The following is a 21,255-nucleotide window of genomic DNA, read 5'->3' as shown; positions in this document are numbered from 1 at the left end:
GTCATGGCCTAAAATGAAACAAAACACCTTTAAAATCGAATAAAGAATGAAGAGTACTGATTGTCTTTCATGGTCACCATAAGAGGGTATTGAATGATATTTCCCCTTGTAAGTTCTAGAGAAATGCCACTGTAGCTTGCTCAGTTTTATTCAGCTGAGAGGACTGCATAGGGACATTGTATTTCTGGGGCAGCTGACAGCTTTCAGATCGGCAGACCCTCCTGGCAATCTCACAACAACTTTAGTTGGAGAGTGTGATGTCACTGCTTTTTCAAAGAGGTTGGCTTCTAATTACTATGTCATGTGTGATTTCATCCAATCTCCTTCCCCCCGCCCCCCGCCACCAGCAAACAAATTACATTTATCATTTTCTGTATGATGTTGTAAATTTTAAGTTTTCTAAAACGATCCCATCGTTTCCCACACTGTCTCCTGGTGCATTGCTAATACCAAAAGATTTGGTGAGTACATCTGTATGCATCTGATTCTGATCGTTTTCCATTTCCCCTTTCTGATGCTGGCACTAAGACTTGAATTCTGCATCTGGCACTTTTTTCCATTGAGGAAATGGAGCAATGGTGCTCTGTTCTTTGAGCCACACCCTCATTTCTGGCTTTTTGCTAGTTAATTGATAAGACTGAAAATTTTGTCTGTCTGGGATGGCTCTCAGCTGCAACCCTATGTAAATGGTCATATGATAATGTATGACGTATTATGATCAAATGGCATAGTATTTAGTAATATAAATTATTTGCATGCAAAAAGATGTGTGAATGATAGATCAAGGTGCTGTGTTCTTCTGGGCATAATATCTGTCACTAGACCATGGAGGGATGAGGATTTGTTCCCATGGTTCCTCGGCTCTGCCTGCTGTGCCTCTGGCCCTGGAGACTCTCCTCCCTGTCTTGTTGCTGACAGTATTCCTGTGTTCCCATGGGACTGTATACATGAGTCAACACAGGCATTTCATTAGTTACTTGCTTCTCACACTACACTTGTATAGTCCTTGTGGAGTTTCTGTTATATGCAAATGCATACAATTTCATTAAAAAAATAATGTGCAGTCCTTTGGGCAGTCTGTGCCAGTCAGTCATGTTATCTGGCGGATGGACTGGAGCGGTTTGGGAGTCACAATACAGTCTGTGATTACCTTTATCCACCATCAGAAGCTAGACTAGGAGCTCCTAAGCTCTCCTTTATCTTCACCACATTGTCATCGTGTGAGCCTGACCCATCACTAGAAATGTATTGTGAAATAGTTAATGAATGTTTGCAGAATGCTTAGAGAAATTTTAATGAGAAGAGGAGACTTGTGGTTAGCGTAAATGAACTGATATTTTTTCTTTTTGTACCCACAACACATTGGGAAAATATGCATTCAAGAATAAGTTTTAGTGTGTTAAAATATTTTGACTGGTTAACAAAATTTAGCACTTACAAACAAGCATCAATACAGTGATCACAGAAATAGAGCATTTCAAATGTAAATTGTCATAATGAAGAGGAAAGAATCATCAGTGCCTAGTTGTTTATTTTATTCATTCAAAACATGTTAAATGTCAAAGCAAGTCCTTATTTTCTCTAGCTTCTTTCAGAAGAGGCAAGACAAGTACTCCTTATAATGTAATAATGCATGCATATATTTCTAAAATTATTTGTAGTGCAGGATCAGTTTATTAAAGTTTAAATCTGTACTTTGGCAAAATAGCATAATAATGAAGAATGAAATAAAATACATGTTCCATTTGACAGGTATTACCCTTATCTATTTTGTGCTTCTACAATGATAATTAGTAATGGACAGAAATGCATTGGTTCGCTGGTGGGGAGGATGGGAATTCCAGGTCCTGTGAAGACCTCCTTACTGTGTCAAAGCATGATGGAGGAGTCACAAGCCAGGGAAGAGGAGGGAGGAAGGAAAGGAGGGAGGGAAGAAGCCAGCACCTATACTGAGAAGATTATTTCTTTCTTTGTGTGTGTGGTATTTGGGCTTGGACTCAGGAACTCATGCTTGCTAGGCAGGCACTCTACTGCTGAAGCACACATTTAGCTCTTTTTGTGTGTGTTGGTTATTTTGAGATAGAGTCTTGCTTTTCACCTGGGCACGCACCTGTGGTACAATCCTACTTTACGCTTCCTGCCATAACTTGGATGACATTCACACGCCACTGTACAAATCCAGCTTCTCCAGTCTGGCCTGAAACCACAATCCTTTTCATGTCTCTTCTCTCTGTCATGTATCTGGGACAATAGACATGTGCCTCCATGCCAAGCTATTGGTTGAGAAAGGGGTCTGGTATATTTGCCCCAACGAACCCCACGCGATGATTCTTCTGATCCCAGCTTCCCAAATAGCTAGGATTAAAGGTGTGAGCCATTGGTGCCCCAGCCTGATACCCTTAATCTTTATATTTATCTGTTATGGGAAGGCAACTAGCTTGTAGACTAGCATTGATTTGCCTTGTTTACAGCACAAATCATAGAGCTGGGAAGCCTTTGCGATCATAAATTACTTAATCTCTCAGCGATGGTGCCCCAGTTCCTCGTCTGCAAAGTTAACATAATAATATACTATACTTACAGCAGGACCATTGTGAGATTTAAATGCCTTAATGAATGCAGGGTACTTAAAACAATGTCTGATACATAGCAAGCACTACATGAATGCATTATTGTTATTATTGTTTTCATAATTATCATTGGAGGTGATGACAAAGCCTGGTCCCTTTTTTTCAATTAATTCTCTGGATTTTGTAGTGCCTTAGACTTCTTCCTCCTAAAACATACTTAGTCCATGGTATGACTTGACATTCAATAATACCTTTGGCCCTAAACATCAAATACTCTGGGAGCACAGGTGGAGAAGCATTATTTATAGTGGCAAGCAGATTAGGGAAAGCATGGAGAAAGGGCCATAGAAAGAGGAGGGCAAGAGGAGGTAGCACACAGGGCAGAGGGCACTCTGACCCACCATTGGGCCATGCTCTGTTGAAGCACCATTGCCTTATTACCACAGCCAATGTTTCTCTCTCCCGTTGTTATTTTTCTCTTAAGCTTTTAGTAGATACGATTACTAGGTAAAAGTGATCTATGGTCTAAATTCATGATGTCCTATTAAGATGACCAACCACTGTCTCTTTGCTCTTTATTTCTTGCTGGGAACTCTTATTGTTGAATATGTTGAGGGTGGCGGGGCCGTGGGTGGAGAAGCAGTCCCTTGGTGGTGGGCAGCTTGTCTTCTAACACATCATCTTTTTTACCCAGGTTATCTTTGGAAGAAAACCAGTTGGAGAAAAAAATGAAGTTCCTTCTCTTCACACTTTTTGGCATTGTTCAATTTTTATCCCTGGCCTCTGGGAAATCTATACCCAAGAATAAAGTCTCTCATAAATCCTTGAAAGAAATGAAAGAAGAAATAGCTGGCTATGAAGATGTTGCTGAATCACTGATCAATCTTGCTGTGTATGGGAAAGCCAAAAACCGGTCCTATGAGAGATTGTCATTTTTTATTGATACGGTTGGACCCCGGCTGAGTGGTTCCAAGAACCTAGATAGAGCCATCGAAATCATGTACAAAAACCTACAGCAGAATGGGCTGGACAGTGTGCACCTAGAGCCCGTCAAAATACCCCACTGGGAGAGGGGGGAAGAATCTGCAGTGATGCTAGTACCACGACTTCACAAAATGGCTATTTTGGGTCTTGGAAGCAGTATAGGAACGCCACCTGAAGGTACGTTTACCTTTTCCATTCTTCTGCTTTTTAATACAGATAATGTCAGTTGATACAACTGATCACAAAATGCATGATTTCTGTTGTAATTAGGATCTTAGAAAACACAATTTTCCATTCTATTGAGTTAATGAATCCTCTATTCATTTTTTAAATTAATAAGTTTTTATTGTGAAAATACCATACAGAGGGGTTACAATTACATGAGCAAGGTAATGAGTACATTTCTTATCAAGCATTGTTGCCTCCTCCTTTGTTTCCCCTTCCCATCCATCTCCCTCTCCTCCACCCCGCTCTCCGCCAAAGTTGTAAAGTTCGTTATTCGACATAATGTCTTGTACATCTCATTATTGCAATGGGTCCACCTGTGCCCCTATTTAAACAATTTGTTTTTTCCCTTCCCTTATTCTTATGTCCTTTTTCTTTCTTTTTCCTTTCTCCTCTTCTATTTATTTTCTGAAAGAAAATTGTACAGGATCCCTTTTGCTTTGGCAGTGCCAGAGTTTAAACTCAGAGCTTTGTACATACAAGGCAAGTGTACTACTTATTGAGCCATACGCCAAGCCCTTTTTCATATATAGCTGGTTTTAGGTAGAATCTCCTACTTCTTTTTGTATAGGCCAGCCTCAGATTGTGATTCTTATAGTAATGCCTCCTTGTAGCTAGATGGCAGACTCAAAGTATACTACACTGTCCAGCTTGTTTGTGAAGATGAGGTCCTACTAACTTTTTGCCCAAACTGGCCTCAAACAAATCTTCCCCATTGCCTTCTCCCAAATAGCTGAGGTCAGAGATGTGAACCACCATGCCTGGCTTCTGTAGGGTTACTGTTTAAATGCAGAATCCATAGCTACTGGTTCATGTTACTTACCAGCTCTATCACTTAGTAATGCCTAGCTAGTGAAAAATTAATATCATTATGTAAAGAATTTAAATATATACAAATAAAATACAAAAACTGTAACTCCCTCCATGTGGTCTTAGCATGCAAAATCTACTGAAATAGGGAACAGACTCTTGCAGGTTGAATTGATTTGAGCTTATTACTTTTGTAAAACCCAAAGTCTCTAATATAAGGAATTATCAAGGGTTGAGGCCTATCTTTACTGAATAATTCCTTGTCTCAAATTTCTCCAACAATACAATACCTGGATCAGAAAAATCTAACAAGTTAACAATGAGGTATATCAATCAGCCTTGGATATATTCATGGATTAATTTCCTGTGGTGGAGGGGTTAGTTTCTATTCTTTTGCCTTTTCTCTTATGCCAGAAGAAAAACTTGTAGAGAAATAAATTGTCAGATTTTAAAAAAGACTTACTGAAATATAATTCATGTACTATAATAGTCATATAAATTTAAAACATAAACTCAGAGTGAATTTTACTGTATTCCTAGCATTGTACAACCAAATTATAGGAGATTTAGATGGTAGAATATCATCTAGTTGTAGAATATTTTGTCATACTGCCCTCAAAAGAAATAACCTCAAGCATGTCAGCAGCCATCCTATTTTCCTCTCTTAATACTAGCCTAAGCCCTAGACAAGCACTAGTTTGATTTCTGTCTTTATGGATTTGCCTATTCTGGACAATTCATGTGAAAGGGATAATGTATTTGGTGACTAGCTTCTTCTAGGTAGCATTCAGCTTTCCAGGTTCATCTTTGTTATGGTATATAAAAGTGTTTCATTCTTGCATAATTGTTGAATAATATTTTATTTTATAGATGCACCTCATTTATTTCTATTAGTTGATGGACATTTTGATGAATATAAATATAAGCATCTGTGCACAAGACATACCTTTTCTTTGCTCTTAGGTATATATCAAGGGATAGATATTAGATCCTTTGGTAATTCTATATTCAGTTTTTTGAGACACTGCCAAACTGTTTTCTAAAATGGCTATACTTTTTTATAGGTATATGTGTGTATACATACAAACATATATATATATATATAAAACATATGTGTGTGTACTTTACCCAATATTTATCAACCCTTCCTTTTATTTATCTTTTGGATTATTGCTCTTCTAGAGAGAGAGCGAGCAATGAACAATATCTCATTGTAGTTGTGCTTTGCATTCTACTAATGAAAAATGGTATCAGGCATCCTTCCATGTCCCCAATGGCCATTTAAATGTCAATTTTGGAGACATATATGTTCAAATTATTTGGTTAATTTTTAATGAGAGTATTTGATTTTTAGTCATTATTTCTTTAATTGTAAAAGTTATGTGTTCTGGATATGTCCTTTCCCAGATATAGATGCTCTGTTCCATCCTAAAGGTCATTTCTTTACTATTTTTGTTTTTTTTTTTCCTTACTACTTTTTCTTTTTTTTTCTCTTTGGCTCATGGTTTCAGAGGGTTCAACACATTAGCCGTGGCCCTCAGAACATCATGGTAAGGGGGTATGTTCTCCTCAATGCACAGAAATATGAATACAGGAGCTAAGCAAGATAATTAGAGAGTCAGCCTGACATGGAAGTAAATGCCTATAATCCCAGCACTTGGAACCTTGAGGCAGGAGGATCGCATATTCTAGGCCAACCTGAACCCTGTCTCCAAATCAGAAAATACTCAAGTGTTTATGACCTTAGTTTAGGCAGTGCTTTCCTTCCTTCCTTCCTTCTTTCTTTCCTTCCTTCCTTCCTTCCTTCCTTCCTTCCTTCCTTCCTTCCTCTCTCTCTCTCTCTCTCTCTCTCTCTCTCTCTCTCTCTCTCTCTCTCTCTCTCTCTTTTTCTTTCTTTCTTTCTTTCTCTTTCTTTCAGTTGGTTGTGGGGCCTGAACTCTGGGCCTGGGCGCTGTCCCTCAGATCTTCAGCTCAAGGCTAGTGCTCTACCACTTGAGCCACAGCACCACTTCTGGCTTTTTCTGCTTATGTGGTGCTGAGGAATCGAACTCCCAGGACCTCATGCATGCAAGGCAAGCACTCTACCATTGAGCCAACTTCCCAGCCCAGGCAATGTTTTCTTATACATGACACCAATATCACAGGAAGTTATTTTTTAAAAATGGGCTGAATCAAAATTAAAGATTTCTGCAGCAAATATTATCATCAAGATAGTGATGAAAAACCAGTGTGGTGGCTCATACATGTTTATTTTTTCACTGTATTTTAAATTACAGAACCTCTATCAATCTATCATGTTCATGTATTGTTTCTTTCATTAGCTTAAATCTCCTATTGAGCCTTTATACAGAAATTTCCTTTTCAACTATAGAGTTTTCCTCTGGTCTTCTTAAAAATCATTTTTACTTCTTTGTTGATATTACCCATTTGATGAAACAATGCTATCATATCTTCCTTTAGTTATCTCAGTATTCCTTCTAATATTGCGTTTACTTTCTTGAACATAGTTACAGTAGTTAATTATTGTAATAGCTGCTTTGTCTCTTTTGTCCTACATTTGGGCCTCCTTAAAGGCAGTTTCTAGTGTGTATGTTTCTTCCTGTATCTGGGCCACACTTTTTTGCTTCTTTCCATCATAACAAGTAGTCAAAAATGAACATTTTAAATAACATATGGAAGTTGTCTATATAGTGTTCCCCCCATGGAGGCTGATGGCGGTTTTATTTTATTTTATATTTATTTTTGTTAATCTGGTTATTTACTTATTTATTACTGACTTGTCATCCTAACTTTGTCAAGTGTATTTTTCCCACATCGCATAATTTCTGATGTTCCTGTTTTATTTTATTTTTTAATTCTGTTTCCCTAGGAGTTATTTTGAGTATGATAAGACTTTTATTAGTCAAATAGTATTTTTATTTTTTATTTTTTTATTGTGAAAATACTGTACAGAGGGGTTACAATTACATGGGCAAGATAATGAGTACATTTCTTATCAAGCATTGTAGCTTCCTCCATTGTTTACCCTTCCCATCCCTTCCCTTCCTCCCCCTTCCTCCACTGAATCCACCTCCCCTGATTCCCCCCTCACCAAAGTTGTAAATTTCATTTTTCGACACAATGACTTGTACATCTCATTGTTGCAAGGGTCCACCTGTATCCCTAGTTAAATGATTTGTTTTTTTCCCTTCCCCCCCATAAATTATACCAACATCAAATACAGTGAAAGCAGGGGTTATACTGTGGGGGAGGGACATACAAAGCAACAAAGAAATCATCTTATAAATGTGTTAGAAAAAATCACATGAAAGAAAAAAAACATTTGAATATATATCTTAGGGTTCATTTCCCTAACATCAACTTATCTGACCGTTTCTGCTTGACTCAGACATATACTAGTTATTGCAAATAAGGGAAACCATGGGACCTATGTTTCTTTGAGCCTGGCTTACTTCACTTAATACAATTTTTTTCCAAGTCTTTCCATTTCCTAACAAATGGGGCAATGCTGCCATTCTTTCTGATGGTGGCATAGAATTCCATTGTATATATGTACCACATTTTCTTGATCCATTCATCTACTGAGGGGCATTGGGTTGGTTCCATATCTTAGCTATGGTAAATAATGCTGCAATAAACATAGTTGTGCTAGTAGGTTTAGTGTGGTCTTGTTTGTGATCATTTGGATAAATGCCCAATAGTGGGATTGCTGGGTCATAGGGGAGCTCTATGTGGAGTCTTTTGAGGAACCTCCATACTGCTTTCCAAAGTAGTTGAACAAGTTTACATTCCCACCAACAATCAAGTAAGGTTCCCTTCTGTCCCCTCCAGCATCTGTTGTTATTATAGTTCTTGATTACAGCCATTCTAACTGGGGTGAGGTGATATCTCAATGTTGTTTTGATTTGCATTTCTTTTATGGCTAGGGAGGTTGAACATTTCTTCATGTGTCTATTGGCCATCCTTCTTTCCTCTTCAGAGAAGTTTCTCTGTAAGTCTTTAGCCCACTTATTTATTGGGCAGTTGTTTCTTTGAAGATTTGTTATTGGTGGATTTAATTTTTTGAGTTCCAGGTATATTTTAGATATGAGACCCTTGTCCATTGAATAGTAGTGAAGATCTCCCAATCCGTGGGCTTTCTATTGATCTTGCTAGGTATGTCTTTTGCCATGCAGAAGCTCTGCAGCTTCATGCAATCCCATTTGTCCAACCTTTCTTTGATTTCTTGTGTTTCGTGGTCTCTATTAAGAAAATTTCGGCCTGTGCCAAGGAGACCTAGGGTTTCTCCTATTCCATCCTATAATGTTTTCAGAGTGTCTGCTTTGACTCTGAGGTCTTTGATCCATTTGGAGTTGATTCTGGTGCAGGGTGATATATAAGGATCTAGCTTTAGTTTTCTACAAGTAGTTAAACAATTTTGCCAGCACCATTTACTGAAGAGGCTGTTTTTGTTCCATTCTATTTTTTTAGCTCCCTTATTGAAGATTAGATGGCTATATGTCTGTAGGTTCATTTCTGGGTTTTCAATTCTATTCCATTGGTCCTGAGGTCTGTTCTTGTGCCAGTACCAAGCTGCTTTGATTACTATGGCTTTGTAGTAGGGTTTAAAATTTGGTATTGATATTCCTCCAGCACTGTTCTTTCTGTTGAGGATCGTTTTTGCTATTCAGGGTCTTTTATTGTTCCATATGAATTTTTGGATTGCCTCTTCTATTTCCTTGAAGAATGAGGTTGGTATCACATTGAATTTGTAGATTGCCTTGGGAAGTATTACCATCAAATAGTATTTTTCAACCTTACTGTTGAATGTTTGTGTAACTTAATCCATTATTACAACTGAATTTTAGTTTTTGTCATATCTTTATCCAGATCATTGAAGATTCTCTTTTAATCATTGCTGAAAAGGTGCAGCCTTGGACATGCACACCGTCTTCTAGATGACAGTTACATATGTTTTTTGGGGGGGGGATGTTAGTCGTGGGGCCTGAACTATGGGCCTGGCACTGTTCCTCAGCTCTTCAGCTCAAGGCTAGCACTCTACCACTTGAGCTACAGTGCTACTTCCAACTTTTTCTGCTTATGTGGTGCTGAGGAATCAAACCCAGTGCCTTATGCATACAAGGCAAGCACTCTACCATTGAGCCACCTTCTCAGCCCCCAGTTACATGTATTTTTTTTTTTTTTTGGGTCCGGTCGTGGGGCCTGAACTCTGGGCCTGGGCGCTGTCCCTCAGCTCTTCAGCTCAAGGCTAGTGCTCTACCACTTGAGCCATAGCGCCACTTCTGGCTTTTTTCTTTTTGCTTATGTGTTGCTGAGGAATTGAACCCAGGGCCTCAGGCATGCAAGGCAAGCGCTCCACCACTGAGCCACCTTCCCAGCCCAACATGTATTTTTTATAAGGCTTGCTTAGTAGTATTTTTCAGCCAGTGTTTTGTCAGAGGCTGGACTTAAACCCCTTGAGCTGGTGAGGCTTCCGCCCTGTTTTGATGGCTCTAAAGATGTCTTCATGCCTGATCTGATCCACGTATTTCCCAGATTGTACTTTAAACAGTTTTAGCCAAAGATATGTTGTAGCATCCCCAAATCCCCAAATCCCAAGAAATCCTGGGATCCCAGAATGGCACTTATTAGTTCTAAGTCTTTCCTGCTTCTTTCTGTTACCATTCTAGTTGCTATGCCATTTTGCTGAATACTCACATCCTAATTTTTCTCTCTTGTTTTCAACAACACCTTCATAGAAGCTCCAAAGTCATATACATCAGAATGAAGTGCAACAGAGGGGTGAACATGACCAAAGTACCTTATGTGCATGTATGAAAATGTAATAATGACACTTTTTGTACAAACTAATATGCATAAAAAAGAATTTTGAATTTCTCTATCTTATTACTTGCCACTTCCCTTAGGAGAGCCTATGTGCTCCTGTAGAGAGTTACATATAGTGACAGCAACCTGTTTCTCTAAGAGTGATGTCTATTAGGTGCTAGAAGGGAATGGTAATAACTCTTGTTCTCAATTTATACCTCACAAAGTGAGTTCACTCATGAATAAACTGAGTCTTAGTATTCTCGTTGGCCTCACTTGGGCTAGAGTATCCATCCTAACAGCCATCTGGGTTGAGGAACAGTTTCAGTTCTCTTATCCATGCTTCTATAATATAGTTAAGAGAACGAGAAACCTGGGTAGCCTGCCTTTTACAAGTGTGTCACTATAGACCTAGACTGGCTGTTAAGAGGAAATATCAAGCCTGGAGGTCTACTTTTGATCTTTCTTTGGCTGTATGAATCAACAATAGGTTAAGGGCGCTCCTTAACCTAGAATTCTATAGTAATAGTTTCCGTTGCTTTCTACTAAGCAGTAATCTATGTTAGGCACCAACTTAAGCCCCCTTTTTTCTTTTTTGAGAAGCTTATTTATTTATTTTATATATGTTTTTTATTGTAAACCTACTGTACAGAGGGGTGACAGTTACATGAGTAAGGTAATGAGTACATTTTCTATCGAGTATTGTTACTGCCCCTTTGTTTTTCCCCTACCATCCCTTCCCTCACTACCTCCCCAACTCTCCTTCCCCCACCTGAAGTTGTAAAGTTAATTTTCAACATAGTGTCTGTACATCTCATTGTTACAATGGGTCCTCCTGTATCCTTATTTCAGCATTTTATTTCCCTTCCCCTCCACAAATTAGAAAAATGTATATACAAGATGCAGGATACTGAAATCAAATACAGTGAAAACAGGGGTTATACCATGGGGGGAAAACATACAAAAGAAACAAAAAAATCACATCATACATTATAAATACGTTATAAACAATAGCAAGAAAGAAAAAAAATCATTTGTGTCCCTATCTTGGGGTTCATTTTGCTTAACATCATCTTATATAGTCATATGTACAAAGCTTTTGACCTTTTCTGCTTGTCCTAGACATATACTAGTTATTGCAAATAAGGGAAAACATTAGACCTATGTTTCTTTGGGCCTGGCTTACTTGTTTACTCAGGGTTACACAGTTATTAAGAAGCTATGTTCAGACATGAACAAAAGTTAGGCTCCAGAGTTGGTATTATCAATTATTGGACTATCTTATTTCACATACAGCTATTTTAATGTTATTTTCATTCATAAGATCCCTATTTTTAGCCATCTAGCTGGAGCAGATCTTTTTCAAAAGCTGCTGACTCTTTTGTACTCTGATGGCAGAATATATTAGTTTCTGCATGCTTTTTTGGATATGGTTTTCTATTTCTGTTTCTTGCTTATTCTGTAGTGGGGCCTGCTTTTTCCTGGCTATCACTCTGGTATTGAAAGCTAAGGCAAAGTACTCATTGCTCATGGGGCCCTCAAAACCCAAGGGAAGTGAGTTTTACTCAACCCCAATCTATTCTTGTGTTCCAAGACTCACTTTCACCTCAGTTCTTATCCCAAGGGGTTCAAAGCAGATAAACAGTTGTCTGGCAACTGGAGTATTTTAGGCTTTGAGGAGCCAGGAGAGTTAGGCTGGATCAGGTGTAAAGATTCCCACAGGAGGCAAAGTGAAGTCTGCATGAAAGCATCTATCTCAAGGTGCAAGTAAATTTCTGAAGAGCCATCTTCTATCCTCTCTCTCACCCAGGAAACCCATGCTGTCACTTTGCCTTAGCTGCTATCTAGTGGTATGATTTTGGTTGAGTCATTTAATCATCGTACATCCCAAGATTGCTACCTGAAAAATGAGAGAGAGTTGGAATAAGATCTCTTTTAATTTAGGAAGTATGATTTTTATGAGAATCCACAAGGGACCATTGCGGTTGAGGTGTAGTTTCTCTCAGGCACAGATGATGCAGCAGTTTCTATTAACAGAAATTTCAAAAACAAGCAAACAAGTTTTCCAGCACTAGATTTAAGTCTTAGAAGATGAGTTAGCTTCTTTATATGGCAAAGCAAGGGCTCTGTGAGCTTTCTGAATGTGGATACATAAGCAGATCAAGTAGGAAAAGATGAGAACAAAAAGTGGTTTTAAAAGTGAGGTAGGAGAAATTATTTCTAGTCCGTACTGAGATAACACAGCTGACATCAGAATTGAACAAGTAAAAGAATGAGAGTCAGCAGTCAAACCCAGGATAGGGTGGCATGTGGGCAAGAAAGAGGAACTGTAGAATATGCATCTCTTATCTAGCAGACATAGCTCTGATTCTTCATGATATGTGGTCTCTAAGCTCACCTAGTAGATGGTTGAGTATTGATCAAGTGAAAGTGATCTCTCTTCAGAGGTAGAAGGATTTCCTCAAATATTATGTTATCAATTGTATGTATTGTATTAGTGTAAGGGCTCTCAAAAGCCTGGCACTGAATTTTATCCATCTCTGTATCCTCAGACCCTAGCACATATCAGGAAATAGGAATGATTATGTCAGTGTTGGAGCATCAGTACATTTTTAAGTGGTTCTGTGCATTTCTCTCACTCTAGCCTTCAGTGGGCCAGCAAGCCCTAAATGTCACATGGACTTCTATCCCCACCGTCACTTCTGAGATCAGAGTTCAATGTCTGCCTCCATTGCTAAAGTTTTTCTCTTAGCTGATAGTCTGTCTCCAGTTTCATTTTAATCCATTTCCATAGGACTGCATTAATTACCTCTACAAAATATGTATCTCATGCTAGTTCCTTATTAGAATCATTTCTTTGTCCAAGGCACAGTTTAAATTTTGTGACCAGTGCCTAATATGTAACAGATTCATATGAAATATTTACTGATATAATGAGTGGATTATGAGAAAGCATAAATTTAAAGAGCATATTTGAAAATGCTTTGTGTTTAAAATTTGTGTTTAAACTTTGCTTAGAACTATGTGATTTTTTTTCCATAGTTCTTTTATGTCCCTGTCAGATTCAAATAATAAGTTTGGCTGCATTTGAGTGAAAGCAGACAGGAAAGGGGAACATAAATGGATGTCAATCAAATCATGATCAGGTTTGCACTGCAACCTATGCGTTCTGGAAACTGAAACTGCATGGATCAGAAAGATTGGGAGACAATGGTTTACATTTGGTCCACATTTTCTCAGTCTTCTTGCCTACTCCTAACACATTCTCCACAGGGAGACATTCTTCACCTGTTTTTTTACTGATGTGATAACTATTTTATCCACAACATCCCACCATGAGTTAATTAGTTACTTGCACGTATCATCTTTTACTCCTTTGGTCTCATCAGGGAAATAGAGTTTTCACAGTTTTTCAGGATTTCTTCTTTGCTTGATACTTATTCTCAGTAGGAATAGAGGTGTTCTGGAAAGCCTGTATCTGCAGGTAATTTAAATGTGAATTTTAGGAGTATGGAATCATCTGATGGATTTGATTGCAATGTGTCACAGTGCAAAATTCTCCCTCTCTGTATCAAGTCAGATGTGAGAATGAAGAGGAATTCATTTTCATAAAGCACTTGTCTACTTTACAGTTGTCATTGTGCAAATTTGTTCGCTTATAAGGATCTGTTTTGAGGGGAGGTATTGTCCCACTTTCAATGGCAGTCCACTTGTGTCTTGTCCACAGCTCGTGTCTTCCTAGGAAACCGCCTTCATCTTGCCTTGTGCTGGATCTGTTCTACCTGTATCTTTGAAGTGTTTCCATTCTCCTGTGGTTATTTCTTTAAGAATTGTGTCATCATATCTATCTGTTGTGTACCTTCATTCTTGCATATAAACATGATTTAACAAGTGCAAACCCTAAGCCAAAAACACTGGTTGTCTCAACATTAAAAAATTCTGTTCAGGGATAAATACAAGGAAGAAATCTGCTACTCACAAAAGGATTGAAGATATTAGCAATACCTGAAGTTGGTAAGGGATTACTATGTAGAGCATAACATTCTGGAAATCAACAAACTCTAATATAAAAATGAGAAAACTCTGAGTTACCAGTTTATAGAAGAGAAAACTCAAAAGTCAACAAGTATATAAAGAGATTTGTAACTCATTAAAAAAAACAAAAATAAGCTGGGTGCTAGTGGCTCAAGTCTGTAATCCCAACTACTGAGGAGGTTGACATCTGAGGATTGTGGTTCAGAGCCAGCCTGTACAAATAATCCGAGAGACTCTTTTTTTAATTGTGAAAATACCATACAAAGGGGTTACAATTACATGAGCAAGGTAATGAGTATATTTCTTATCAAGCATTGTTGCCTCCTCCTTTGTTTCCCCTTCCCATCCCTTCCCATCTGAGAGACTCATCTCCAGTTAACCAACAAAACTCAAAGTGGATGTATGGCTCAATTGGAATAGCACCAATCTTGACTAAGTCCAGGCAAGAGCACAAGGCTCTTAAGATTTAGTACTAGTACCAAAAAAAGTCAAAACAAAAATTTGCATGCTCTGTGACTCCATGTTTTACTTCCCTAGTATATTTCATAAAGAAATTGTCACCAGCCTCCAGCAGGCTCACATAAAAGGATAATTATTATAGGTCTGTTTCTGAAATCATAGCATGAATCATGTAGAAGCCCATCAGTAGAAGAGTAGATATGTAAAAACATGGTAGACAGCCCATTCCCAGGGACATCATGAAGCAGGTAACTCATATACATACATACATATATATATATATATATATATATATATATATATATATATATCTCACATGGATGGACCCTATAAGCATAAAGCTAGGCAAAATAAATAAAGCAAAAAATACACTGTACATAATACAACTGAATACATATAAATCCAATTTTAAATGCACATAACTTAATACTTTACATGTTACAAGAAGAAATATAAACAAAAGTCATCTTAGGATGGCTGCAGCTTAGGATGTATGTAGGACATGGGAAAAGGAGAGGGGAAAGGAAATAAAAGGCAACCAACACATTTTTAAAAGCAAACAAAACAAAAAGTACTTGCTCTGTATAGGAAAATAATGATTTTGTACTGTGAATTAAGGAGTACAATTAGTCAAATATGCTAAATTTGGTATTAAAAACTAACATTCATTTTACAGTAAATGTGTCATAATGATAGACACTTCTTAACTTGTCATTTTGTTCAAGAGGAAAGAGGCCTATCTCTCTTTACTCTTCAACATTTGCTAGTTCCGTCTTTATCTACTGGATTATGACAATCACTTAGATTTTTGCCTTATGGGCAATGTAATTACAAGGTCAATTCTTTACTTACTGTTTATGTTTGGGTTTCCACATCATGTAAATCATTATCAGTATTTTTTATTTCTTAGTTTCTAAGCTTTTGAAGGTAGGGATAGTGTCTTTTTTATTTATGTATAACCTTTAGGATAGTCATACTTTCAGATCACATTGGTGATAATTCTAGTGTTTAATTTTATGAAAAAATCTTCTAAGAAGAAATTTTGTTTTTGACAATCTTAAAGGGTACATCATGTTCCCTGGGGTACTAATGATGAAACAATGTCTGTTGATAATATTGAATCCTAATCCCTTGAAGCAAACTGAGGAGAAAATGTTTTTGTATTCAATGACAGTAAAAAGGTTTTGTGATGCATTCTACATTGACAGTGGTTTCCTAAGAGTCAGTGCCATTTGGATGAGAACTGAAAAATGCAGGAATGTACCAGTTAGCTCAAGGCACTTTAATATCTCTAGGAGAGCTGACTAGATCAAGGCCTTATACAGAACTTTTTATAATCTTGAATTTCTTTGTCTTGAAAAATCACATACAAAATTTCCAGGAACTCTCAAATTTTTATTTCATCAAATTGAATCTTTTTTTCCTGAGAAAAACATTAAGAAGATTAGTTTTCTTTAGCAGGAGATGGCTTACAAATTTAAGATCAACTACTGATAAACGCATTAAGATGTTCAATGCCAGATTGGCAAAGTGGATAAATAAACCACTGAGGCCAGATAACAGGAGATGGCTTACAAATTTAAGATCAACTACTGATAAAAACACATTAAGATGTTCAATGCCAGATTGGCAAAGTGGATAAATAAACCACTGAGGCCAGATAACAACATAATGGTTTTGAAGGAACTGAAGAATGACTTGACCAAAATGCAATTATATTTAACCCTTGTTAGTTATCACTGAGCCCAAGAACTCTTAGCTTTTTCTTGAGTTCACCCCTACAAAATTATTTCAAAAAGACCTTGAGAGGTGCATTTTATTGGTAATTATTATGTCTACATTTCATCAGTCTGTTAGGGATATGTATGTGTATATATATATATATATATATATATATATATACACATATATATATGTATATATATATATATACATGTAAAATGGTTATATATATATATATATATATATATATAGTGTGTGTGTGTATGTGTGTGTGTGTGTTGTGTGTGTGTGTATGTGTGTGTGTGAAGAGAGTTATTATAAGTTACTGGCTCATATAATTGTAGAAGCTGAGAAGTCCTGTCGTGTGTTATAGAAAGCCAGTGCTTTGGTTTGAAGGCCTGAGATCTGAAGAGCTGATGGTAAGGATTCTAGATCAGGTCTGAAGGCCTGAGAACAAGGAGCACTGGGAGTAGGAAAGGTCTGATAGAAAAGAGTCAAGTAGAGTTAACTCATTATTCTCCAGACTTTTTTGTTCTATTCAGACCCTCATAGTTGGATGATATCCATCCATGGTAAGAAGGGTCTTCTGCTTTACAGGGCCTGCCAATTTAAATGTTAACCTCTTCTGGAGAAGCTCTCAATAATATAACCAGAAGCAATTTTTCACCTGCTCTCTCTGAGTATCCTGTAGCCCAGTCAAGTTGAAATGGTAAAATTAATAACCGGCACAACTTCTGTATAAGTGACAAGGTAATGTGCAAGGCATTTCTGAAATGTGCATAGTGATGATACAGACGACAGATAGAAGATAATGCCTGAATAGCTGAAAACCTGACATGGCCCGATTGGATTTATAGTCAGTGGAACCATGGTGATATATTGTTAGAGAGGTTATTAGAAAAACCACACTGAAAGAGTTGAGAAGAAGCTGGATGAAAACAGGGGATAATGAGCCTAATTTAAAATACGCTGCCCTTTGAGACTGATTCTGGAGAAAGCAATTGTGGTCCCATACAAGATTGCCACATATCACAAAATGGTAACATTGAAAGAGAAGTTACTGCTCCCATCTATCAGGCTTGTCTCAGAAGTCTCAGCGCTATCTCTGCCAATACTACCACAGCAATCATTCTTGTTTGCTTACCTATGGGGTCAGCATACTGGGAGCTTGATTAGGACAATTTCTGTCTCTCTAGCCCCTAAGATCACTCCTGTCATGCAGTAGGTGTTCAGTCATTGGTTCTTGGTTTGTATCATTGTATTCCAGCAGATGATCAGGTAGTGATGGCACACAGATGAACCAGACAAAAGAGAAAATACTAACTTAAGATGAAAACAAGGGGAAGAAGGGTAATGATTGTGACTGGGGTTGAGCAAACTTTCAAGGGACATGACACATGATTCTGAAGGCAGGATTCACTGGGGCTGAGAAGAGAGAAGGAGTATTTTTAGGACAAGAACCCTATTAAGTCAAACAATAGTTCATCCTGTGTTAAATCATAAGGATACAAATGAGATAATTTCTAGTCTTGCCTTTATGGGGAAGTGTCAGTCTCATAGCCTACTAATGTTCCCTCTTCCTTTGTATTGTCCTTTTCTAAACTATCAGTCTATGATCCAAATTACTTTAAAGTTAATGGAGCTTTTAGAGACAGGACTAATTATTTGTAAATTAACAAAATCAGCCTGCTATATTATCCTGTGCCTGAATCTTACCTTTCAAGTGTATCTTTTGCACTTACCTTGGGGGAAATTACCACAAAACACCCAATGATTAGTTTTCTGAGAAGAGTCCTGGTTGTCTCTGTCAAGTTCATGGAATTGGACCTTCATCCTCATGCTGAGAGCATTTATTCATACTTCACTTCCATTCCAAAGAGCATTTACTTAAGCCTTAGTTGTGAATACCACTCATCTGAACAAAACATGGCTAATGATGTTAGTAGAGAGTATAAGCTCTATTCAGACTTTTAAAATACTATTTTCCTGATTATAAAAGTAATGTATTTTTAATACAAATGAAGAACTTTAACAAATAATATATCAGACTAATATCCATTAAATACAGGCAACTCAAGAAACTAAACCTTCTCAAATTTAACAAACCAGTCCTTAACTGGGCAAAGGAACTGAAGAGAGACTTCTCAGAAGAAGAGATAAAAATGGCAAAGATTGTTTGGGTAAATGCCCAAAAGTGGGATTGCTGGGTCATAGGGGAGCTCTATGTGGAGTCTTTTGAGGAACTTCCATACTGCTTTCCAAAGTGGTTGAACAACTTTACACTCCCACCAACAATGCAGTAGGGTTCCCTTCTGTCCACATCCCCTCTAGCAGCTGTTGTTATTAGAGTTCTTGATTATAGCCATTCTAACTGGGGTGAGGTGGAATATCAGTGTTGTTTTGATTTGCATTTCTTTATGGCTAGAGAGGTTGAGCATTTCTTCATTTGTCTATTGGCCAATCTTATTTCCTCTTTAGAGAAGTTTCTCTTTAAGTCTTTAGCCCACTTATTTATTGGGCAGTTGTTTCTTTGAGGATTTATTGTTGGGGGATCTAAGTTTTTGAGTTCCAATAATATTTTAGATATGAGACCCTTGTCCTTTGTATGGCTAGTGAACATCTTCTCCCAATTTGTGGGCTTTCTATTGATCTTGCTAGCTATGTCCTTTGCCATGCAGAAGCTCTGCAGCTTCATACAATCCCATTTGTCCAACTTTTCTTTGATTTGTTGTGTTTCTGGGTGTCTCGTAAGAAATTTTGACCTGTGCCAAGGAGACCTAGGATTTCTCCTATTCCTTCTTGGAATGTTTTCAGGATGTCTGCTTTGACTTTGAGGTCTTTGATCCATTTGGAATTGAATCTGGTGCAGGGTGATATATAAGGAACTAGCTTTAGTTTTCTACAGGTGATTAACCAATTTTGCCAGCACCATTTACTGAAGAGGCTATCTTTACCACAGCTAAGATATGGAACCAACCCAGATGCCCCTCAGTAGATGAATGGATCAAGAAAATGTGGTATATATACACAATGGAATTCTATGCTTCCATCAGAAAGAATGGCATTCCCCATTTGTTAGGAACTGAAAAGACTTGGAAAAAATTATATTAAGTGAAGTAAGCCAGGCACAAGGAAACATAGGTCCCATAGTTTCCCTTATTTGCAATAACTAGTACATGTGTAGGACAAGCAGAAAAGGCCAAAAGCCATGTATATATGACCATGTAAGATGATGTTAAGCGAAATGAACCCCAATATGCGAACACAAATATCTTTTTACTTTCTTGCTATTGTTTCTAATGTATTTATAATGTACCATGTGATTTTTTTGTTGCTTTGTATGTTCTTCCCCCATGGTATAACCCCTGTTTTCATTGTATTTAATGTCCAGTGCCCTGCATCTTATATATACACTTCTCTTAACTCAGGGATGGGAAGGGAAAAAACAAAATCTTTTAATAAGGATGCAGGTTGACACATTGTAACAATGAGATGTACAAAACACTATGTTGAAAACAAACTTTACCACTTGGGCAGGGCCGAGGGGGGGGGGGGGTAGGAAGTTGTGGAGGTGGGGAAGGAAGAGATGGTGGGGAAAAATAAAGGAGGAGGCAACAATGCTCAATAGGAAATGTACTCATTACCTTGCTCATGTAACTGTAACCCCTCTGTACAGCATTTTTACAATGAAGAACATACCAAAAAATGGCAAAGAAATACATGAGGAAATTTTCGTCATCCCTGGCCATAAAGGAAATGCAAATAAAAATGACACTGTGATACCACCTTATCCCAGTCAGAATGGCCCATATCTTAAATTCAGCTAATAACAAATGCTAGTAGGGATAAAGAGAAAGAAGGACCCTATTGCATTGCTGGTGGGAAATGTACACTAATACAACCACTCTGGAAAGCAGTCTGGAGGTACCCTAGAAAGCTAAATATAGACCTCCCTTATGAGCCAGGCATACCACTCCTAGACATCTACGCTGAGCAACAGGAACCCAGAATATAAGGACACATGCACCTCCATGTTCATTGCAGCACTGTTCACAATAGTTAAGATATGGAAACAACCCGATGCCCCAATACAGATGAATAGATCCAAAAATTGTGGTTCCTATGTACAATGGAATATTATGTAGCCATTAGAAAGGACAAAATAATGGCATTCTCAGGGAAATGGATGGAACTAGAACAAATCATATTGAGCAAGATAAGCCAAGATCAGAGAAACAAATGGCTCATGGTCTCCCTGATATGTTAAATTCAAAATGCAATGAGATATGACAAAGTAAACTGGACTTGAGAAACAAAGGACCTCTAGTTTGTCGTATCATTTCTTTTTTTTTTTTAATTTAATTTTATTTTTTTGTGAACATACTGTACAGAGGGGTTACAATTACATGGGCAGGATAATGCATATGTGAAGGGTAAACAAAGGAGGAGGCTGCAATGCTTGTCGTATCATTTCTAAATGACTCCATATTCTTGACCTCATGTGTGTGTGTGTGTGTGTGTGTGTGTGTGTGTGTGTGTGTGTGCGCGTGTGCATGTGTGTGTGTGTGTGTGTGTGTGTGTGTGTGTGTGTGTGTATGTACATCTGAGGGAAGCTAGGAGGAGGGCACAGAATCAGAGGGAAGTG

At 37.7% G+C, this 21,255-nt stretch overlaps 1 protein-coding gene across 1 annotated transcript in view; it reads left to right on the top strand.

The window, feature by feature from the left end:
- Positions 1-21,255, top strand: part of Cpq (carboxypeptidase Q) — a 110,484-nt gene that overhangs the window by 8,705 nt on the left and 80,524 nt on the right. The window contains exon 4 of the mRNA XM_042672907.1: positions 3,265-3,731. Within this exon, the coding sequence (XP_042528841.1) occupies positions 3,265-3,731 (467 nt within the window). The remainder of the gene's footprint in view (positions 1-3,264; positions 3,732-21,255) is intronic.

This window comes from Dipodomys spectabilis, unplaced genomic scaffold (assembly GCF_019054845.1).
Source record: "Dipodomys spectabilis isolate Male_0828 unplaced genomic scaffold, ASM1905484v1 ptg000783l, whole genome shotgun sequence".
Lineage (NCBI taxonomy): Eukaryota > Metazoa > Chordata > Mammalia > Rodentia > Heteromyidae > Dipodomys > Dipodomys spectabilis.
The sequence above is the reverse complement of the archived record's forward strand: the minus strand, read 5'-3'. Positions and strand labels throughout refer to the sequence as shown.